We start from the raw sequence: 24,184 nt of genomic DNA, 5'->3' as shown, positions 1-24,184 counted from the left end.
CACAATTTATTGTTAATCTGAGTCATTTGAGTTATTCAAGCATCAAATTACTCTGCAACATACAGGTTTCTTGTGTAATTGCTTTTAAACTGCAGATCCGGTATGCCACATTTTGGCTGGCTTACAGTTCTATTTCTATAATGAAACCTCCACCAAAAACATCATTAGCAACTCAAAGATAAAGCAGTATAAATCTCACAAAGCAGTTGTTGGCACTGTTTACAACATGGAACATTTTCACAACATGCAAGCTTTATATTCTGTTTGAAACATATTGGGGAAATACTCACCATCTACAATAAAATTGGAATTTGTTTAAAGGAAGAAGAGAATTTGTGTTCCATTATAGCTCCTTCTTTATATAACTATAACAACTGAGGATTTTTTGGAGAACATTAGGTCTCTTCACTATTATCAAACCCCTACTAGGAGATTACAGTATTGCCAGAGTAATTGCTTCATTTTTGTTCCAGAAACAGCCCATTCTGTTTAAGCTGTTACCTTGAACACTGTGATAGCAGCATTTTTCAGAGTCCTCAGCAATTATCAAAACTGACAGACATCTAAAAGCTGGAACAACCATCCATCTCAGAAGCACAGCTTTTGGAAATAATGCTATTTAAAAAGTCAGTTAGAACCAAAGACACTTACTGCTGGGGATGCTTCAAAAGCATGTATCTGCAATGAAAGCAGTATATCTAGTACACATTCTAGATGTACAGATAAAAGAAAAAAAAGAAAATTATAAAGAAGAAAAAGAAACTTAAGAAATTCCATAAACTAATTCTGTTCACTATTTTAAAATTTATATTTCTTGACCTCCTGCCCCATACAAATGACACTATGGGTTTTCTACAGTATTAGAAAAATATCGAGAAAATGCTGAAAAGATAATTAAAAGCATTTTAAAATTACATTAAGAGAAATTTCTGTAGGATTTTAAAGAGTATGTGTAGACCAGTAATAAAATAACAAAGAATCTGACAGAATTATTTCATTTAATGAAAAAGTAGAGTACAGATGAATACATATATCCTTACATAATAAAACACTTTCCAAAGAATTACACATTTTTAAAAAATAACGTACAACGCAAAGGATTGTTTTTAACTTGTCTGAAGTATAAGGTACTTTGAAAAACAATTAAAACAACATTAAGCCTTTAATATCATCACCCTCCCTAGCACGGTATTACATACAGCACTAAATAGCATTTTCTGGCAAAAACTTATTCAAAACATAAGCATCTGGATTATTCTATAAATTTTCTCCTGAAGGGCTGTAGAATAATATGTAGAATGTTTTTGTTTCCTACAGAATAGCTTCAAGATCCTGTTTGTTATACATACAATGGAGCACTTGAAAGTAATAACATATTTCTGAAATAACTGCAGTTCAGTTACATTTCTTTTGCTCAGTCTATTCTATCCAATGTTTTTGAGTGTGAGTTTAATCTACAGAAAACTGCATAAATACTAAATCATATCTATTTTTACCTTGTTTGGCTTGTAAGCTTAAAGTCAACAATAGATTCCTTATTTAGGCCAATTGCTTCAATGTTGATGACATCATCCACTTCTGGCTCTGTAGCAATAAACAGCAACGGAAACTTCCAGATACCTCCCGTAGTGCACTGTACTACTAAAGTTCCTTTATTCCTTAAAATTTCAGATAAGAATATTTATTAATTGAAGAGATTATAATACAAACTTAGTAAATTTATGTCCAAAATAACCTCCAAGTGTGCAGATTCACACTGCAGAAAAATGAAAATACAGATGGCTTTACACTGGAATATGTCCTTAATTTCACATGGCATGTTACGTAGTTGTCACACCTCATACTGGAAATATGAAGCATTTGATATTTACAGCAAAATACAAGAAAAGACATATGAAAAAAAATGATGGGCATAGCCAAGAGATTTGTTTACTCTCTGGGTACATAAATTTAATTTAATTTGTTTTATTTGTTATTCTTTACTTACTGCAGTGTTAGAAGGGATTTGAAGCAGAATGTGTTTGTTAGCAGTTCATATTAAAGTCAGATAGATCTGACTTATGTCTATATACTCTGTAGATCATGATGATAGAAAAAAACTAATATATCTGCAGTATTTTGACCCTCTTTACCCAGACCAATAGTTCTCAAATACAGGAAGATAAAAATCAAATAAATGTACAAACAAACAAACAACAACAACAACAACAAAAAAACAAACCAACAACTGACAAAGAAGCAACAGCAAAAAAAAAAAAAAAAAAAAAAGGGACGGAGTAGTAATCAGGAAGTTTTCTTCTCTCTGACACAAGACACTGTGTGGGGTGGATGGATAGTCTTTCTTAAAGGTTTGCTCTTTGTTTATTTCAATAACTTTGTGGGCTACTGTGAATACAGTTCCCTTCTGACTCATAAAAATACTCTCTCTGTACACAGCCCTTGATGTATGGCAGCAATTACACTCTACAATCCCTGGTAGTTCTGAGCCTCTGACTTTACCTTGTGCCTCTGTATGGTAGCAGAGCATCTCTCCAGCCACCCCCTGTTGACTGATTCCAAAGGAAGTTGCAACTTCCCCTTCCCTCCAAAAGGTTCTCTCTTTCACTGTTTATTTTTTTAAAGAGGTCTATCACAACTTTAGAAGAGGACAATATTTTTCTGCAGACCACTGCTACTAGGGCAATATAAACTCATTTTCAAATTCAGTCATCCTATCCAACTAAAGAATATTTATGTATGCTTGTCTAGGAAACTTTTTTCAAAACTGACAAGCCATTTTGTTTGTATGCTTTTCATGAATTTGAGAGCAACTGATTTTCACTGGAAGTCATAACACTTTTAATACGTCAGTACTTAGAAGTAAATTGATGCACACGCACTAAGGCAGTAACCCAACAGAACCATCTAACAAATATTGAAAAGAACTACTTCCAGCCTAAGATAACAACACCAGGAGCAGCAACTGAGAAAATCTAACACAATAGATCATGGAGGTGAAAACAAAATAAGGAAAACGGTGCATGGAGGTAGTGATCAGACAGGATTTTATTAGATGCTCAATGAGTAATAAGGAACAGGGACTTACCTCAATGGTTTGTTAGGTGCAAATACTATATTAAAGATCAGTGTTACAATTCCAGATTCTGTATCCTGTTCTTTCTGAATCAGATGCATACCAACCAAAGGTTCAAGCTGAGATTTAATTTCATTCGATTGATACTGTAATTCATACTGAAATTCCACAGCTGCAGAGAAACCTAAATGATACAAGAGAAAACGATCAATCTGTGTGCACTCAAACTCTACACAGTTGGACAGATTGTAGTTACGACTTGACCTTTTGTTATTAAAAATGACAAATAAGGGAATCTAGTAATTACTCAAAAATGGACTGATATACTTCTGACTACATAACAAAATTTTGCTATGTCATGTAGCAAGCTATGGAAGGATCTGGAAGAAGAGAAGATGGAAAACTCAAGAGAAGTAAACAATGAAAGCAACATTATCCTGGTTACCATTTCTGTGTGACAGTGAGGTACTTCAATTTTACCAGGCAGATATAAATCACAAGAATTTGATACTATTTTCAAGCAATGCCACTGAGATAATCTAAAAAAAAATTTCTCAATAAGAACATCTGTGCCACTGATGGCTCCCAACCTGATAAACATGGTACAGAAAAACAGCACTATCAGCCTCTACTCTTATTCCCTGTACCAGCTATGAAAAGTAGTCATGCATAATAAAAAAACAACTAAGCTTCTTGAATCAGACACCTCTTTCAGATGCAATAAAGAAAACTGGTATTTAGTATAGAGCATGAATTTGTGCACAGAAGGAAACATTACTATGAAAAAAAGAATCTCAAATTTCTAATCTATTTAAAAGTTGTACAAGTTCTATGAATAAAAATCTTTCAACACTATCATTACATCTTACAGAAGATTTAATTTTATTTTGACTACATATTTCAGGGCCTATTTTGAATGTACACAGCTTAGTACAATGGGCTGAGCAAAACTCCTGCTTACGCATTGCTGTATAGGATGGCTTACAGTCAGCTCCAAAGCTGATTCCCAAGGCCTTCCAATTCGGAATTCTAAAATGCCAACGACATGCACCCCAGTGTTCTAAAGTAACTGGCTGACGTGGTTGCCAAGCCACTCTCCATTAAATTTGAAAAGTCATCGCAGTAAGGAGAAGACTCTAGGGACTGGAAAAAGGGAAACATTACTCCCATTTTCAAGGAAGAGGGAAAGGAAGACTCAAGAACCTACAGGCCAGAGAGTCTCATGTCCATGCCTGGAAAGACCATGGGGTAGATCCTCCTGGGAGATGTTAGCACACATGTGAGATGAGAAGGTGATCTGAGACAACCAGTGCAGCTTCACCAAGGGCAGATTGTGCCTGACAAATCTGGTGGTCTACAATGGAAAGATGGCATTGGTGGAGAAAGGAAGGACAATGGATTTCATCTACCTGGACTTGTGCAAGGCCTTTGACATGGTTGTACATCACATTCTCATCTCTGAATTGGAGAGAGATGGATTTGAAGAATGAAACATTTAGTGGACAAAGAGTTGGTTGTATGGACACAGCCAGAGGACTGTAGTCAGTGGCTCTACGTCCAGGTGGAAGCTGCTCACAAGTGGTGTCCCACAGTGGCCTGTCCTGGGGCTAGTGTTCTTCAACATTTTTATCAGTGACACAGAGGTACTGAGTGTATCCCCAGCAAGTCTGCTGATAACACCAAGCTGAGTGGCACAGTTCATGTAACAGAAGAGATGTCAACCACAGGGACTTACTTAAACAGGCTTGAAAAGTGGGCCATGTGAACCAAATGAGGTTCGGCCTGGACAAGAGAAGGCTCCAGGAAAACCTCATTGCAGCCTTCCAGTACTTGAGGGGAGCTTATAAACATGAAGAGAGACTGACCTTTTATACAGGTAGATAGTGATAAGACAAGGCGGAAAGGTTTTAAACAAACAAGAAAGGAGATTTAGGTTAGATGCTAGGAGGAATTTTCTGCTCACTAGGCAGTGAGGCCCTGGTATAGCTGCCCAGAGAAGCTGTGGTGCCCCATCCCTGGAGGCGCTCAAGGCCAGGTTGGATGGGCCCTGGGCAGCCTGAGCTGGTGGGTTGCAGCCCTGCCCACGGCAGGGGCTGGGGTGGGTGGGCTTCAAGGTACCTCCAACTCAAACCTTTCTGTGATTCTATGATTCTAAGACTTACACTTGATCTAAAAGTTACACAGATGTAAGCAAATTACTAACAGCATAAAGGATTAGTGGTCACAGTACATACATACTGAATACTGAATATACAGGATTCCCCTGTATGAATCCCTCTGTTACAAGAGTACATTGTAGCAATAAAAGTTTTTGTTATAATGGAAATAAATATGGATGTTTTTCTTACAATTTATAACATTCCTGGGATCATCCTATATTGTTCCATTTGTTGTTTATCTTTTTGAAAAATGTTTATACCATGCATTCTAATTTCAGCACAGCCCAAGGCTTAAAGTAGTCAAGCTAGACAAATGTCAAAATGCAAAGATTTAGACATAAAAATTAATTTTTATGGTACAGAAAAGATGACATAGTTTGGAGCATCCTACAGTTGGAAAATTATAGTTGTTGAGTAGATGGATCTTTCAGCACTTATCACACAGTACAGCTCAGGAGAAAGTATATTTTATACTTTAAATAAATAATAGGAAGGAAATGTGAACTTCATGGTGGTTTTAGCATTCAAAGATATTTACACATAGTACCTTTTAGTCATGTGTAATTGAGTATTTCTATTTTTTCTGCTCCAGTTTATTTTCTAATCTGTTATATGCCCATGTCAAGCATTTAAAGTACTTCAATATTTACAACACCTAAGGAAAAAAATTGAATTTATAGTTTCAATATTTGAAAGTTTTGAAACAGCACAGATCTATTTTAGATTTAGGCTGTTTAAAACAGAAATATGTAATTAGATTTTCATCATCTGCAAACTCTGAAAGCTACCATATTATCATACTCTCAGAAGCCCCCCTGAATGAGTTACATTTCATTCTAGATAATTCCATAATACTCACGCTGCCTAAACAAACATGCAGCAACTAGAGGCAAAAAAAAAAAAAAAAATCGTGACCCATGGCAAAAAGTTTGTCCAAATTTTGAAATGTTCTGAGTTCTCTCGATTCTCGGAATTTCCAGTTTTAATTAAGATTGTGAAATAAGTAAAATATTGGAGGCAGAACTATAATTTTTAAAGTAATGCTGAATATAAAAGAATATATTGTGTGAATATTCCTTGAAACATTAGCCCAGCACTTTGTATACCAGGAATTCATAGAATCAAATTAATTTAGGTTGGAAAAGGCCTTTAAGATCATCAAGATCAGCTACCAACTTAATTCTACCAAGTCTGTCACTAAACCAAATAACTCAGTGCCACATCCACACTTGTCTTATACGGATGGCAAATCTACCACTTGCCTGGCAGCCTGTTTCAACCCTGAACCATGCTTTCCATAAAGAATTGTTATCTTTCAAAAACCATTTTAGTTTAGTTAACTGTTTTTATCTAATTCAAACTGTAAAATAAATATGCAGATACAGAGCACATTTCAATAAGTCCATCTCTGTACTGAAAATAATTGTAGGAAGAATTTTAACTACATCTGACTAAATACTAAAATACTCATCAATTCAAATACCTGGAAGATGTAACATGCTATTTATATACAACTGGTTATGGAAATTACTTCCTCATATAACCCAAAGGATATTATATATCATTCCAGCAAATAAATAAATAAATAGTAAGAATATGGTTTTGAATAATTATTCCAAGATTAATTTATTAAGGTATTATAAATGTTCTGTTTTGAAAGGCAATTAATCTCAATTTCTAGCTGTTTTGCTTTCAGTAAATAAAGATTTCGCAAAGGTTGTGTGTATTAGGCAACATTTGCAGCTCTATCAGAACTACTGAAGTAGATATGTTTGAAAACCAGTAGATTTTTGAACTGTATACTTCCATGATTTGCCTGTAACTTACAAGTGCTAGTCCTGCAAGAGTCAGTGTTGGGGATTTTTTAAAATAACCTCTAAGAAGAGGAAATGAAATAGACTGCTTCTTTTTTATTTTCTGACTCTTAAGAATGGTAGTGTGGAAAATAAGAATTTTACACTAAGTGTATAATCTGGAAAAATCTGAATTCTTTCTGAAATCTGAATCCTCACTACCATTATGATTCAATGTAAAATTAATAGATGTATTTCACATATCTAAAAATAAAAAGCGTAGTACGCTCATATAGTGAGAATCTTAGTAACTGAACTTACATTTCAGTTACACTGATGTCTCTAATATCTGTAAAAGATTCCATGAAAAGCTCACAGGATATTTCTGACCTGGAATAGAGTTTCACCATGCCATCAGAGAAGCTTTTCATACGTCCCTGAGAAAGTGAGTAAGTGTTTGACCTCATTGGAGAGAGTTCATTCAACAATGCAGTTTGTGATTATATAAAGGAATTGTGCTATGAGGCTACAGTCTTTTGTGGATACCTAAAGGAGATATAACTACCTGAGCTCCTTGCAAATAATGCTTAACCTGCAGCAGACTTGTTAAAAAAATGACAAGGCAGAGGAGCATCCTAAGGAAACCCCATGAGACAGAAGGAAATTAAAAGGGTGAGGGACAAAGGTTCAGACTGAAAAAAATGATTGCCTCTGACATCGTGGGCTAACATAATTATATAGGAGGTATTACCCTCATATTTTTGCTTGAGAGATATATAAGATAAGCCAATCAGCACCCGTTTGTTTCCCTGCCCCTCCCTTTTCTGGGTATACATAAGTAAAGAAAAAAGTAACACCAGGAAGAATTGAATTATTTCTCATTTCATATTAGACTTCCTGTTTTTGCACTTCTGTGAGGATGAATGAGTATCTTCAGAATATTTTATAATTGGTCTGGTTTGCTGCAAGCGTTGAATATTTTAACTGAGTATGATTTTACCTTAGTGTTAGAAAGTAATTTTAATTTGCATGATGTTTCCCATTCTTAAAATACAAAGATTTGAATATTTCATTTAAAAAGTTCGAAGCTGTTTGATCATAATTTAGAAGCTCTTTTTTAATCAGCATTTTTGGTAATTTTTCTAGCTATACTGAACAATGAAAAGTGTTTCTCGTGTGAGAAAAAACATGATATTTGTTTTAAATGGAGTTAGTAGGCAACCTGCTATATCACAATCACATAAGTGCAGTTCCATTTGAAGATCTTAATCAAAATACCTGTGTATTATTTTAGTTATTTTCCATTGTTTCTGATGTACAAAAAATGCTTAGAAAATCTAACGTTTGTTAACACAGATATGTATTTAAAATTTCTTGCTTTACAATCACATGATAATTTACAGAAAGGAATTGCTTGGTCAGACAGATACTTCAATTAAAACTACAAGCATCCACTCCAGCTGTTATTTCCTTCAGGTATTACATTTTCACTCAAGAAATCTTTTATAGTACTATATTCTGCATATTAACAACTCACACTGATCCTCTGGAATTTAAGTTGGTGTATGTAAGGATAGAAGGCAGCAGATATAGCTGCTTAACCAGCTTCAGATCACCCAAGAAAGATATTGGTCACATTCCAGTAACAAAGAAGGAGTAGCTTATCCCTTTCAAAAGTCTAAGATTCACTAGAAACTCCCAAAGGAGACAATCACCAAGCAGAGATGCTTCCCTTTTGGCTGCCAGCCTTTACATGAAGTTAGGGAGGGGTAGACCCAAGGTCTACCTTTTGGTCACACAGGTGAATCGCACTTGCCTGTGCTCCCAGGGCTGGCTATGCCCCTTCACCAAGTGCCCAATCACTGGTGCAGGCTGTGACCTAACAGTTCCCATGCACTGAGCCTACACTTTTATTTCAGAAAGCAAAACAATGAATCTCACCTGTGTTTCACTCATAAGTAAATAAACAAAAATTACATAGCTCATAAAATAATCTAAATATACTTCCATTTCTACTCCACTACTTTGTTCTTTGACTTCAACTAGTTCCCTGTTTTTCAGAGGGAGTTGTCATCCTTAGGAACAAGGTAATCCATAACTCTTCCTATCACATGGTGTTTCACCTTCTCATCAGCATTTTCATTTTGCTTTTACTAACAGCTTTCTCCAATCTACTAATCCAGAACAAACAATTTGTCTTTCTTTCCTATACTTCTCACAGAGTAAAAAAGTCAGTGTACAATCTCATTCATAAAACTCATTTATATAATTCCTTCAGCCCCTAACACCATTTCAGAAATAATTTCACAATGATTTTGATAATAGAGAGATGGCTTAAGTTATATATAAAGCCATTTTCAATATTATTATCTTCTTCATATTGCTTTCCGAATTCACTTCCCACATGTTATCAGCAATTATATTAAAAACAGTTTAGATGATAGATAGGTCTCTGAGGTTTTTTTCTCTCCACCTATCCTGGTATTTTTCTACCTTACACTGATAAATTTATTTGATAATAGCAAATTTTGTTGAAATGATTTCAAGTGAGCTTCTTGATCCGGACCTGTCATATCGAAATGGCATTTACTGGAATCCATAGCACTGGCCAACATGAAAATTTGCTACAGTGGAGAATAGTTTTTAATATGCTTGAAGGTGTTCTTCCTCTGTCTCAAGAGCTGGTTTAGTGAAATCGAAGAAAATAAAGGATTTCTGTAAATCATAAATGAGATTCAGTACTTCAGGAGGTTTTGCATGCTAGGTAATTGCGATAAAACTGTAGAGAACACCTATATATATGTATATAGAATCACAAGGTTGGAAAGGACCTACAAGATCATCTAGTCCAACTGTCCTCCCATTACCCTTGCTACTACAAGACACTAAACCATATCTTATAGTTCCTCATCCAGACGCCTCTTGAACACTGCTGGGGACAGCGACTCCACCACCTCCCTGGGCAGGCCATTCCAGTGCCTGACCACTCTCTGAGAGAAAAAGTTTTTCCTTATGTCTAATCTAAATCTCCTCTGGGATCTAAATCTCTTCTGGAATATATATGTATGTATATATATTTCTGTTTTTCAGGTGGTGAAACAAAGAGTACTCTCCATAAAATGTATGCCAATGTACAACTGGTATATATGGAAAATGTCACTTGACTGCTAGGTGCAAGTTGTTCATCCATTTACAGGTCAGTATAGCTGCAAAATTTGCATGTAACACAAAAAACACACATCTGTGCTACCCTCAGAAGCCTGGACAGTACTGTTCACCAGAAACTAAACCACATGAAACTTTTCCAGAAATAATAACCCAGGAACATGGAACAAAGATTAGACTTTAAGCTATAGGTACTATGATCTAATAAAGATCAGGGAAGTTAATTATAAACACCCAGCTCTGGTTGGCTGGCTCATGTGATAAACTTAAATAGGTGTATTTCCTCAGAAGATACTCTCATTGCATACTCCATATGCTTTCAAACATATTGAAGTTTGGTTGCTTAGAAACGTGTGACTTTCAGTCAAATTTCTATAACTGATATCTTGTAAATGTTTGATGCTTTTTTTTTTTTTTTTTTTTGCAAAGCTATGGAAAATGAAGCAGTATTTTCCACTGAATGTTTAGAGTAGACAAGAAAAGGTATTTTATTAGAGTAAAAAAGAACTTCTACACTTGTATGAATGAACTTATATCTTAAATAAGGCTTACTGAAAATAATAACATTACAGATATATTTAAAAAAAATTAAAATACATATAAACACATGTATTTAGCACAATTGAAATTTATTTTTAAAAGGGGCATAACATGGTTACTATGTCTAAAATATCAACTTTGTATTACTTGGTCTCTGGAACATTGCTGACTTTTGAACAACAAATCAAGTCAATTTAACTTCACAGAGGTTAGATTGTCCCTTCTTTCTAAAGAAATTATTTTCTATTTCAAATGGTATCTTCTGGAATGGGTGAAATTTAATTCCTTTAACATAAGGTATATACTTGAAGATTTTTCACTTCCCAAGAACTGTCCAGACAATTTGAATACTGAACTGCAGTAGAAGCTGATTAAATCTGATCGGACAGTAATTATCATCATTTATGTCTGGATATAAAATCTGCTTACTACATGTAAACATTGATGAATCACTCTTTCAGAAAAGAAAAGAAAAAAAAAGAAAAATATCTTGTCAGTCTGCTATCTTAGGGGTTTACACATCTGTTTATCTTACTACTGGTAGACTTCAGAAAACTCAGATACTACCATTAAATCCAATTCCTAATAAGCATTAAATTCATATAGCAATAATGACATTAAAATGCCATTGAAACTCACCAGTTATAAGTGATCTTACAACCTATGTTTTCAAGCATTTTATTACCAGACTACTTGCTTGAAAAGATGCAGTGATGTCCCAAATCAATGGCTTGCAGTATGTGCAGAAGCCAGTGTTATAAACATGAAATATTGGCCCCATTAATAAAACAAGCACTACAGATCACAAATCTGCAAGTCTTTTAAAATGTTGTCTCAACTTCTTGAATATATTTTATTCTTGACAATTCGGAGGCCACTATTTTGGAGAGAAATAGCCAAGGTATGCTTAAGATGGTCTACTCACATGTGGCACGTTAATAAAGAGCTAAGTCCATCTGCTACTCTATTGTAAAAAATCATAGAATCATAGAATCACAGAATTGTAGACTGCCCTGGGTTGGAAAGAACACGAAAGTCATGAGCAGGGCCGCCCTGGGCCCCATCTAGCATGGTCTTGAGTGCCTCCAGGGATGGGGCATCACAGCTTCTCTGGGCAGCCTGTGTTTAAGATTTTGCTCAGATAATAAACTATACTTGATACTGCAACATGAACAATTATAAAGTTTAACTAAGTAACCAGTAAGCATACTTTGTGCACAATTTCAGATCCCCTTGTTATTTAAAAATATTCCCCAAAAATCTGTTTAATGTAACAAACTGGAGAGTGATTGCAGATTTAAAGCCACATTGGCTATTGAGTGAGGGTGGGACCATGGTTGCATGAAAATCATCACCTATATGAAGGATGTAAAACATCTAGATTCACATTTTGCAGATTTTCACTTTCTCATAATTCTTTGGCAGGGAAGTTACTCTAACATGGTATTCCTGTAAAGTGTCCATTGATCTAGATTCTAAAGCTAACTCAGTTGGTATAGATGATACACAAAAGACAAGTCTCAAACTGAACACCTAACACATTGCAATCATAGCAACTTCTGTACTATTTTACCATCTTACAGTCATTATACTTGAAAATATTGTATTATGATGTATAACTTGTCATTGTAAATATGACTATTAATGCACATATATGAACAGAAATAACAGGCATGCAGCAGTAACCAGCATTCTTTTCTTATTACTTTGTAGTACACTTATACTTCATACCATACTCTTTCAAAAAGAGGTATGATATGAGAAGCTGGCATATCTCTGAAGAAATTGATTTTCACTGTGTCCTCAGCTGATTAACAGTAAGTGGAAGGTATCTTTTTATAAAGCTTTATTGCTTCTTTCGAACATCTCCTCTTTCTTCAATCCATTTTGCTGCAGATATTGGCCTGCTGGTGGGAATGCATCTTACAAATAGGGACAGCCTGCAGATAAATAGTGCCTTGCAATGCTTACACCGACGTATTTTTGCTGGCTTTAGATATTGTGAAGGCTATTCCTTTTTAAAGAGATGTATGTGTGCAAGCCTCCCATCCAAGAAAGATGAAAAAAAAAAAAAAAAAAAAAAAAAGAAAGGTTAAAATGTGCCTCGCCTCCAACTCCATCTAGATACTGTTATATGAATGCCTTATATTTGCAACATGGTAGAAATATGGACTGAGAGAAAAAAAAAATTATTCCCCAACTGTTGCCATAGCATTTTTATATTAAATGAAATATTTACCATATGTGCAGTGTTATTATGTTAGTTAGCATGATATCTAAGCTATTTATTCTTACCATCAGTATCTTGAACAACTTCTTGGATGTTGGATGGTTTATTTCTGTTGACCTTTTCAGAATTTCTTGTGGTAGACATGGCAGTTGCACCAGGAATGACATCAGTTAGCAGCACTTCCACTTTTTTTTCTACTCTCTCCCTGGCTTGACAACGTACCACAGCTAAAGAAAAGCAAGAATCTGTTATTTGTGAAGTATCAGCAACCTGATTTAAACAAAATAATTAAACACAGAAGTGAAATGTTCTTGGAGAATGATGGAATTCCAGTAAAAGCCAAGACAACTGAAAGCTTTTTCCCTTCTCAGAGTTGGTTCAGAACAGCACTGGCTAATTTTGCTTTTTCTTTCAATCATGAAATACATCTTCATTGTGGTTTCTTTGTAAATAGAGGTTGCAATATATTTTTATATGTATATCAATGAGAAAGGAAGACTACAATGAAAATAAGGAAGGAATTTAGATGTTAAATGAAACAATATTATTTCCTGCTTTTGTTAATTTAAGAACATCAGTGTTCAAAATTCAGCTTTTAAAGAACCATGACAGAATCTTGGCATGAGTTTCTCTTTGAACCATGATGGACCTTTTTCTAATCCAGTTAATGATTATAATCTACTTATTCTATAATATATCTTTTTTCATTAGAAGTAGCTGTGTTTTAGCTTAAATACTAAATTTTATAAAGCTTATTTAATATTTACTGTTGATGCTTCTTTCAATTCTCAGTGGCACAGAAAGAGGAGAAAATCAAATTCAAGAACAGAAGAAAAAAAATATTTTCCTCCAAAAAAGTTTAGAATTTTCCAGAGGTATTAAGATCAACATAAAAAGAACAGCTGATGACAAACTTCTCCGTTTCAAGGCCTAAATTTTATTTTCTTCCGAGTTATAGCTATGAAAACTGTACAATTCTTTTTATACTATTAAAAAGATATATTTTTTTCTGGCTACTGGTATTACACAATGACTCACTGTCCCTAATTTTTATGTAAGGAAGAAAAAGTTCAGAATTAGTACTTTTATCTAAAACAATCAACATAATTATACCCAGCGAGTCTTTAAAAAGTAACTCTGAACTTCACATCACAATGACCCCAGGACACTGTTTATTTAGCTTCAATTTGTGGTTAGGGAGCTTGTTTCACTACCACTAATTTGAAAATACATTGTTGCATATTTTATTCAAGCAATTTCCTTCCTTTAGAAAACAAAACAAAATGTCATTTTTATTGATTGTTTCCGATTGACAGGGTTTAAGTGAGATCTGTAGAATTACTCTAAATGATTCCATGAGGACGAGCTAGAGAAAGAACATAAAATGTACCTTTTATTCTAAGATGTGCCTATATTTATGAGTAAGCGTACACTGTCCATATTACTCCTGTTTACCAGATATCTCATATCGCTGTCTAAACATTGTGTCTACATCAGACTCTCTTTCACAGCTCATCTCACTACCAGAAAAGATTATACACTTTCTTTTTCATAACTAAGTAATATTTATGGATAAAAATCAGTTCCCTGTGGGATCTGGCTTGACAAGTAACTGAGCAACACAATCTAATGATACCTGCTATGAGCAGAGTGTTGGATTAGATGACCTCTGGTGGCACTTCCCAATCTAAATAATTCTATGCTTCTTTGACTTCGCAAGAAATAGAAAAACAAGAAAAAAAGCTGTTGCTTTTCCATTTGTAATTTCCATTATTTAAGCTAGCTAATGTGTGATCTACTTAACATGTACTACATGAATTGTGACCACTAATAGTTTTAATTGGTCTCGTGAGAAACTAAGCCAAGTGACTTCTCAAAGTTTATAAAGATGCAAATAACAATGACACAAAAGATGTACTGCCTAACAGTCTAGCAAAACAGCTTTGTTTTCTGACATAACAGCTTGTAGCCTCCAGGCAATTTCAATAAATATATTAATTAAAAGACATGACAACACAATTATGATCATTATTAAAAACATTGCCTTAAAAGAAAAGCAGGTTTCTTGTAAATTACAAATGTTACAGCAGGATTTTTTAAGAAGTCAATTTATTACTGGAGATCATAATAATTCAGAATAAAGACAGGAATGGAACAGGTTTCTCATTCACAAATAGATATTTTAGGTCATTTTTCAGTTGAAGTTCTAGTATTTCCTCAAGAAAAAAGAAGTCATGATATATGATGATAGCCAAAATAAATACACATGTAAAATGACTGCTATGTTATCTATATGCATTACAAACATTTACTGAACACAAACTACACAACTATTTACAAATATTTTACACTTTAGATTTACTTTTAGGAATTTAAAATTATTGAAGATGTGACATTATTTAAATTTCTGATCATATGTAACAGTGATGTCACTGAACCAACTCATGAATGCAAATAGTTTTAACTTAGGAGTATTACACCTAATGAGTACAAAAGACTGATCAAAAGATTTATCTCCATGTCTGCCAGGGAATTATGTAACTGTTTTAAACAAGATAACAAACGCTCACATCAATAGTTTTATTGCAAATGAGACTTGCTAAAACAATCATTGTGGGCAACTGTAGCATGTTGCATGACAATATTATGCTTCATTCCTTAAGGTATTAAAGCGGAAATTAGGGAGATGAAAGCTCTATTTCATACGACACCACTGGTATTTGTCTGAAAGTAAAAGGTCCTTAAGTAAATTAAATTAATGACAGTAAAAACATCTATTTCTATAGTTTTCCATAGGTCATCCCTGTATTTTAACCTGTCTAGTGCAAAAAGGCATTTCATCCAGTCATCTAAAGAAAAGTTAATAAAGGAGAAAGAAGAAAATAATAAACTGGTATAAAACAGTCCCTTGTCTACACCTTGAGATGAAGTTTCAACTTTTGGTTTCAAAGGCCTTTCACAATTTACTTGTTTCACAATTTACATGTTTCACAATTCTTGGATTATATCTTGCATCAAATCTAGAAACACTTACTATTCCCAGAGTAAACAACAATAAATATCCTGTGAATACATCGGTCATCTTTTATTGAACGCTTAGTTTGCAGGAGCAAGTGGAAAAACTACTGCTATTTACACCAATCTATATTCTGGTTTTGGTTAAAGAGTAAAATGCAGAACAGCGGACATCGAACCTGTAATCTCTCTTGAGGGTTATCGTGGGCAGATAAGTAGAAACCTACCCTTCTGTTAGTCTCTTGTTTGATTTACAGTTCTCTAACTTAGCATTAACTAGGATACCAAAGGGCAGAAGCCTTGAGAATTTCATCTGCTCCTGGCTCCTTTTAGCCATAATAAAAACAAAATAAATCTTTTTTACTTTGTAGGCTGGGAAATTTTTCAAATTTGCTTTTATCTTTTTTAAGAATGTGAAAAAGTACTACTGCAACTTCTCATGATCAAATTTGTGTGATAACACAAATTAATTTCCTTGCATTTACTGTTCAAGCATTTTATTAATTACCTACCTGGCACTAATTTCTGATGTGGTGCTTCAGGTATTCCATGAATTGGATAGGTCCAGAGTATTCCCTGAATACCCCCATCCTCTGATACAGTAACACTATTTGGAGAATAAACAAACAGTATCAGTATGGAAAACTTGAAAGGCTATCATCATAATACTATTTTCTTCTCCGAAGCATTCTAGAGTTAAGAGATGCTGCATGTTTGAGACTCCTTTTTATTGTATGCTGTAAGCAATAAGCTAAACATATCTTAGAAAAATATGGAGTAAGGTCCAGCCATTTCAGAAAAGTCATAACTTACATCCACATACTTAAGTGTCTTTGATTATGTTAGTATCTGAGTATATGATCTCTCATGCCACACCTGATGCAGTTTATACATTACATAAACATGTCCACAGGAGAACAACTAGTAGTGAAAAATTAGAGGCCTCTAAGAGCTTTCCTCTGCTCAACATCCATAACTATGCTGACAGCTAGCATTTCGCATTTTGTAAAGTACACACTTTACAGGATACATTAAAAGCTCATGTTGGATGCCTATTGCCCTCAAAATCAGACACTTGACTCTCCTTTGGGAGCTACGCACAAATATCTGAAGGAGAAAATGATGACAGGATTGAGTATCTTCAACTATTTTTTTGCTTCCTATTAGAATAAATTACCTCTTTAAGTCTTTACTTAATTCAGTAGAATCTTCATAAGGCCAGTTCTCACCATTTTCCCTCATTACATGAATTACCATCACAGCCTCATACATTTTCATTGTATCTGGCATGAATAACACTGGGATGCCCAGTTTTTCTTTTGGAGCTAACCGGTTTCCTGTAAAACAGAATAGATTTTTATGGTAATTTGGAAATTCTGAAAATATTTAAATCATTTTATTCAGATATTTGCTTTTTTTTTCTTTTAGATACAATATTTAATGTTTCAGAGTAATGTTTTGTTCTCCCCGTGACAGTAAATTGCATTTTACACTGCTCTTCTACAGTCAAATCTCATCTTAAAGTACCATTTGTGGTCTGTCCTCCTGTAAGAAGGTATTGTTTGATTCTATGTCCTAATGAGAAGAGTTCACATACATTGTAGTATGGCTTTATAAAAAGAAATGAAGCAAAACAAAACCAAAACCCTTTAGACTTATACTTACTGATAGAATTCTGAAAAGAGACCCAAGAAGACTCTGAAGGCTCAAAACAAAACAAGCAGGATAAAGTGAACTTCCCATATTTAATACTCAGAGATTATAGGTATAATATGTAAATAAATCCCATGATTTTCTAGGGTCTGAGTTGTGTTTTTTGAACATTGGTGGGCTGCAATGTAGGTGCATAACACTGTATTAAAGAAAGATGAATCCAAAAGTAGTTTTAGGACATAATTAAAATATATTTGGAAGAGCTGATATTACTGCTGTAGAAGCCATAGATATTCTGTACTATTTTTCATTTGATTGACATTTCTTAAAATGAAAAACAAACAAACAAAAAACCACGTATGCCATCTACAAAGGTGACCTGACACACTCCATAATAAAAAACCATTTTCCAATGGCTTGCCAGTCTTCCAAGTGTCAGAATACCAAACTCAGGGTATGTTCCAGCAATAATGTTGTAGATAAACTACATAAATTAGAACAAGAATATCATACAGTCTTTTCATTATCTATCTGTTAAAGAAATCTTGAAATTTCATGGAACTGACATCTCCAGGTTAGAGATGCAGCTTTTGTCTTTCAGCAGAGAAAGCTCTTAGTTATGAGTAAATCTCACAACTACGTTATATGTTCTAAATATCTGAGATCATTTTTTCATGCCTACTACAATGTACACATGGTAAGAGAGGAATATCTGTATTGTTCCCTGGGAGTAACTGAACTACCCACGTTAGAATGTATGGGAGAAGCATTGCTCTCCCCATGGTTGTTTCCTCTGATAAACAAAGACTGCTGTGTTCTCAAAAAATGTCGGCAGGGAAACTTTCATGTTCCCCTTTCTATAGACAGAGAGGCTTAACGACAAGATCCTTGCATACACATCTATTCCATTGCAATCATGTGCAACTTTATCTGTGGATTGTATATATTTCTTTCCTGGATTTTTTCTCTTTTTTTCATTGTAGTCACTGTGACAGGCTGCCCTTCACGTTGCAAAAAGGCTGTGTCAAGCAGAGAAGGCAGCTTCTCTCTTCCCTCAAAAGCACAAGAGTAGCTTTAACTTGCCACAAACTGCTTTCCCCCTACCTTTTACTGTGCGTGTAGGAAAACACTTTCTCAGCTCTTTCAGCAATACGACACCTACTAAAACAGAAGACATTAATATATATATGTACAATTTCAGTAGAAATTGTGAAGACCAACCAAGTAGATCCTATTTGTCTGTGAACTTCATGTATTCTGCTAGTTACCAAGAAAGTATTCCCTCTTCACGCCCTCTACAGTAGTGCCTATAAATTGCAAGCAAAAAATTGGTGTTGCATCAGCATCACAGTAATTAGAAAATATACAAGCAGGAGCTGCATTTTTGGTCTATAGCGTTGTGCCAGAATGGTTTGCAACTTTAAATAAATAAAATAACAATTAAAAAAATCTTTCAGAGGGTATAAAGTAGAACACGGTCCTACTAATACCATTTGCAACTATTTTAGCATGACAAATAGAACAGATTGTAAACTGATATTTTGCTGCATTACATGTATATTGTATATACAGTCTGAATAGCAGCTTAATTATGCCTGTTACAGGACACTGATATTTTAACAGCAAATTTTAGTACAGAACACATATGGTATCATTCTGGGTCATTCTAGCAGAAAATTAGTTATTAAACATCATGAAAAGACAAATTTTCATGTAAGTGTTGAAATGGAATGTGTTCACATTTTTAATAAACATTCTCCTTATTAGAAGCTGTTCATAATGACAGTAATTTTTATATTACTGGGCTTGCCTGCAGCTGTCAAATAACCAACAGATTATTAACTGCTAGTAAAGATTTATTTCCTTATGATTTCGCATAGTTAATAAGATAAATGAAATAGGCCTAATTGCAAGAGCCACATGTTTCTTCATGCTTCTCTTTACTCATTCCCATTTAGAAAATGTGGATGAGCAACTGCTGGATATGGGCAATTCTAGTACAAATCAGCATCACTAGGTCACTCTTCATAATAAATTCACAGCAAAACACTTTTTTTCTGAATAAAGCCACAACACATTTGGTAAAAATCTTTGAGCCAGATTTTTATAACATTTTTGCTCTATTTTACTGTCCTACAGGCCCTGAGTAAACCGTCACAGTTATCAGCATAAGCTCAGCTGACCCTTTACAAGACTGAGCCATCTGATTCAAACCACGCATCATAATTAGAGTCAACTGCCCTCTGGAAAAGCTCATCTCCTCCCACATTTCCTCATTTGCTAGCCTGTTTTTTAAGCCTTGCCTCTCACCTCTCCAATGGGACAGTGGAGAACGCTGATTCTGTAAAAGAATCCTTGGACCTGACTTCTGAAGCTTAAGACTAGAACTCCGAATTAGATACTTAAATCAAAATAAGTGTAATTTAAATTCTCTGCTTTGCTTCTATGGAACACATCACTCAGGTTGAGTTCTATGTAATTTTTGTGTCAGTCCTAGAAAGCATAGCACTGTGAAGTAACAAAAGTAATGAGGCAGTGGATCTCTATAGCAGAGATTTTCTTTGCAAGGATTATAGATGGGCAAAAATGCATTTGTTGCCTCTATAGTAGCATAGGAAAATGTTTAAAAGCAAGCAACCAACATAGTGTCACACTGATAAAATAGTGGTTACGATGAGCAAAACATCCTGCAATATCTTTGAAGAGAGCCACCACACTCTCATTTAACTTTATCCCAGTTCAAATCATGTATTTTTCATATCAGTAATGTACTTGGATCACAAAGTTTCTAGTTGTTGGAAGGAATATCTCCTTGATGCATTGCTGTTAAGTCTGTAACATCTCAGAGTACCTCCCATTTACAGTACCCAGAACAGCAACCATCAGTTCAGTTCCCTTGAACTGAAAAAGAGAGATGAGGAAGAGCTCACTGTGTCTTCCTGGAGTCTAATGTGGAACCATTTAACAGCGGTCTTTTTTTTTTTTTTTTTTTTTTTTTTTTTTGTCTTAACAGTTTCTCCATGAAAATTACTGACATAGAATAATGCAAATTAAAACCACAGTTGGCCCTGCTAAAATTAACACTAGTGGCACAGGTGTTAATCCAGTATAATCAGGTTTTTTTTTCTACCACCAACCTCGGGACTTGGAAAGGGCAGCCTCCAGCGCACTTGCAGACAACAGGTGCTGCTGGGGAAGGATGGTTATTTATTTCTTTAGGAACTCATCTAGAAAAGGATTGATATCAGGCACTAGAAAGAGAGATCACCAGCACTCCAGTAAGTATCTGAAGTACCTAACAAAAACACAGGGCTATCTATTCTTCATTTATGTTCACTGCTATAAGACTTAAAAGCTTGGCTCATATATGAAGACTAAGATGTTTTCTATTGTGGCTCTTCCGAAGGTGGTTCAGTGCTAAATTGAAGAAAGGAGTTGAAGAAAGAATAGACAGCATTTCAGCATTTCTACCTTAACTCTTACTAAGGGTGGGAAGGCAGATACGTTTTTGTTTGCTTTTTTTTTTTTTTTTAAAACACCTCTTATAAAGATGCTTGAGGTCCCTTGACACCTAAATGGGCAATTCATTTTTTTATATATCTGAAGTTAACTGGGAAGGTCATTGGTTGCCCAGTCTCTCATATGTAATTGCAGACATGGAGAGCAAACAAAATTAAACTTGGTCTAACACGCTTTTTCATGGCACATGTTATAGTAGTAGTATAGTAGTAGTAGTATAGCAAAGAAAATGACATGTAATGCAGTTCAAGCTAGTTCAACTTCTATACAATAAAAAAAACCAGCATCTAAAATGATAACGATGCAATCTCATCCTGTTTTTTGATGGTTACACTATCATTTTTATTTTCTTTAGTTCAGTTTATTAAAGTAGACAGGAAGCAAGAAATATTCCTTTCACAGATGGTCCACAGTGGTTGTATTTTTAGGAGGAAACTGTTTCCTCAGTTATTATTTCACCAAAAGTTAGAACTGTCCTTTGCCCTATATCTGAAAGTTTCAGAGAATCAGAGAATGGTTGAAGTTGGAAAGGACTTCTGGCAGACTTGTCATCCAACCTGTTCAGGCAAGGCCACCCAGAGCAGGTTGCCCAAGCCCACATCCAGGTGGCATTTGAAGTTCTCCAAGGAAGGAGACTTCTCCACCTCTGTAGGAACCCATGGCAGTGCATGCACAGCACAGAAGTGCTTCTTGATGTTCAAAGGGAACCTTCTGTGTCCATTGCCTCTTATTTTGGCGCTGGGCACCACTGAAGAGAGCCTGGCTCCATTTTCTTCGCACCCTCCATTCAAGTATTTATAGTCATTGACAACATCCCTCACATTCCTTTTCAGAAAACATTAAGTCATGAATATGCAACTCAGACACTAATAAGCAATTTCACAAATGACTGGTTAAAACTTGAAAAGTTGCTTTGAGAAATAAATGGCACAAATGCAAGAATGGATGTTTGAGTCTTTAACTGAAAGGCTTCACATCATCACTATCATAAGCACACAATAAAATGTATTAGATACAGCATGTGTATAAGCTTTGTCTGTGATTCTATGAATCTTATGTTAATACAATTTTGTACACTTCTGGCAGAGTCTTTCTGGCTTATTTTGTTAAGAAATTTAATTTAGAAGGATTTCTTCTGGTACTAAATAATGGATACAAGTTAAACATTTGCTGTTTAGATTAAAATTAACTGATTGAGAACAGGGCTCAGTAATTAAATATGTTGTTTCATTTAATGTAATTTATTTTGCTTTTAAACAAAGCTTGTCTAAAAGGCTTAGCTCAAAGTTTCCTTTTTCCTTTACAAAATTATCATTTTCTAACTAATCGTCTATTATGCATTTGTGGACAAAATAAAAACCATTATTTTGATAGAAATACCTACTATATTTATGTATCATAGATGTGCAGTAGCACCTCCTCTTAAAAGGTTTAAGCACACCAAGTTAAAAAAAAAAAAAAAAAGGCTCCAAGCACAGCAATTCACCTCTTCAGCATAACTAAAACAAGAAAAATTATACTTTAAGGTCTTTAACTCTTGGGAACTTCTGAAACATATACGTAACAAAGATTGTGAAGACTGTGAAGATCGCACACTCTTACTGAGGGTTAGTGGACGATCATTTTTTTAAGATTCCCGCTATAAGATTACTGTGTAGTATTTCAAAAGAAAGTCTCCATCACTTCCACACCAGATCTTATGGCTCGCTTTGGTGGAAGAAGGTGTCTTATTTAATACATGAATTACACAACAGTTTAAAACCTAGCTTAGCCTAGAACATATTGCTGACCCCCTAAACCCCAGTAGATTTAACCTTAGGTTAGGTGTTACAGGGCTGCCAAATATTTAAAACAAACAAAAAAGTTAACTGCTTGACAATCATGTCTGTGCCACATTCAAAAATATTTTTCATGGCTGCTGATATGTTCTGCATTCATATTGGCAGCATAGGATATCTTTGCAATGTCCCACCATTGGCATTCTGATGGTGGACTTCGTGAAATTCAGTCAGCAAACACATTAGGAAAGACATGTGTGAATTGCAGGAGATGAGAAGAGCAAGAAAGCAAAACTGAGCAGCCGTACAGAACAGTATGCAAGATGCAAGTGAGAACAGGAAGATGATTGCAAAGATGAGAATAGATGGTAATATAACTTGGGGAAAAAAAAAAAAAAAAAAAACATGCTAGGGACCAAACGAAGGGTGACAGACATAATGACTAGCAAAATAACTCTATGATAGTGAACAGAAGTGGAGACCACATTATGCAGAAGTCATTTGGCACAGGGAATGCCAAATAGGTAAGAGAAAAGACTGCAATAATCAGGAAGGAGAGTGGTAACAATTCTGTAATTATTCTAAGGTCTAACATTTTTCCAATACTTCATGCCAAACTGACAGTTCTTCCTGCTTTTTCATTTTGGAAACAGACTCTTACATGCTCTGCATAATAATGGGAAATTATATCCCACTCTATCTCCTTCTTCCTCTGCTGCAGTGAATCCACAGTATTCTGTATATAAGAAAGCACGGCCTACTAGCACTTTTCATCCTCCCCAAATCCTTCTACTGTCTAGCCATTAAAAACAAACAAACAAACAAACAAAACAAAGCACTAAGTTTTATCCTTTTGCTCTCAAAAAAAAAAAAAAAAAAAATCACATTAACCTAAGATAAAGCATTAGACAAGTAAATTCAGAGGACATCAGCTTCATCTTTCCTTAATCTTTTTCTAGGTCCAAACTCACACAAAAATGTCTTCGGTCCATGGTTGAAAGAAAACAGTAGTTGCTCCAGTTCAAGCATAATTGAATTTTAAACATATGTAAAATATCTTATTATTTTTGACATATATATTTTCACTTTCATTTTAAACTGCTCCTGGATATACATATCTCTTAATCCTATCTCCAAAGGCACAGTCAAGTTCTGAAGCTACAACAGATTTTAATCAATATCTGGAAAGTGTTGTGAAATTGGTAGTGACATCAATGCTCCTATATCCTACTTTTTATATTCAACAAAACATTGTACTA

At 34.7% G+C, this 24,184-nt stretch overlaps 1 protein-coding gene across 5 annotated transcripts in view; it reads right to left on the bottom strand.

Moving 5' to 3' along the window:
* C1HXORF59 (chromosome 1 open reading frame, human CXORF59) overlaps positions 1 to 24,184 on the bottom strand; it is a 261,807-nt gene that overhangs the window by 16,886 nt on the left and 220,737 nt on the right. For all 5 annotated transcript variants that reach the window (XM_416785.8, XM_040655288.2, XM_040655289.2 and 2 more), the window contains 5 exons: positions 17,153 to 17,312; positions 16,488 to 16,582; positions 13,026 to 13,187; positions 3,086 to 3,257; positions 1,497 to 1,658 (listed from right to left, as the gene is read on the bottom strand). In XM_416785.8, the coding sequence (XP_416785.5) occupies positions 1,497 to 1,658; positions 3,086 to 3,257; positions 13,026 to 13,187; positions 16,488 to 16,582; positions 17,153 to 17,312 (751 nt within the window). The remainder of the gene's footprint in view (positions 1 to 1,496; positions 1,659 to 3,085; positions 3,258 to 13,025; positions 13,188 to 16,487; positions 16,583 to 17,152; positions 17,313 to 24,184) is intronic.

Source organism: Gallus gallus, chromosome 1, assembly GCF_016699485.2.
Source record: "Gallus gallus isolate bGalGal1 chromosome 1, bGalGal1.mat.broiler.GRCg7b, whole genome shotgun sequence".
Lineage (NCBI taxonomy): Eukaryota > Metazoa > Chordata > Aves > Galliformes > Phasianidae > Gallus > Gallus gallus.
The sequence above is the reverse complement of the archived record's forward strand: the minus strand, read 5'-3'. Positions and strand labels throughout refer to the sequence as shown.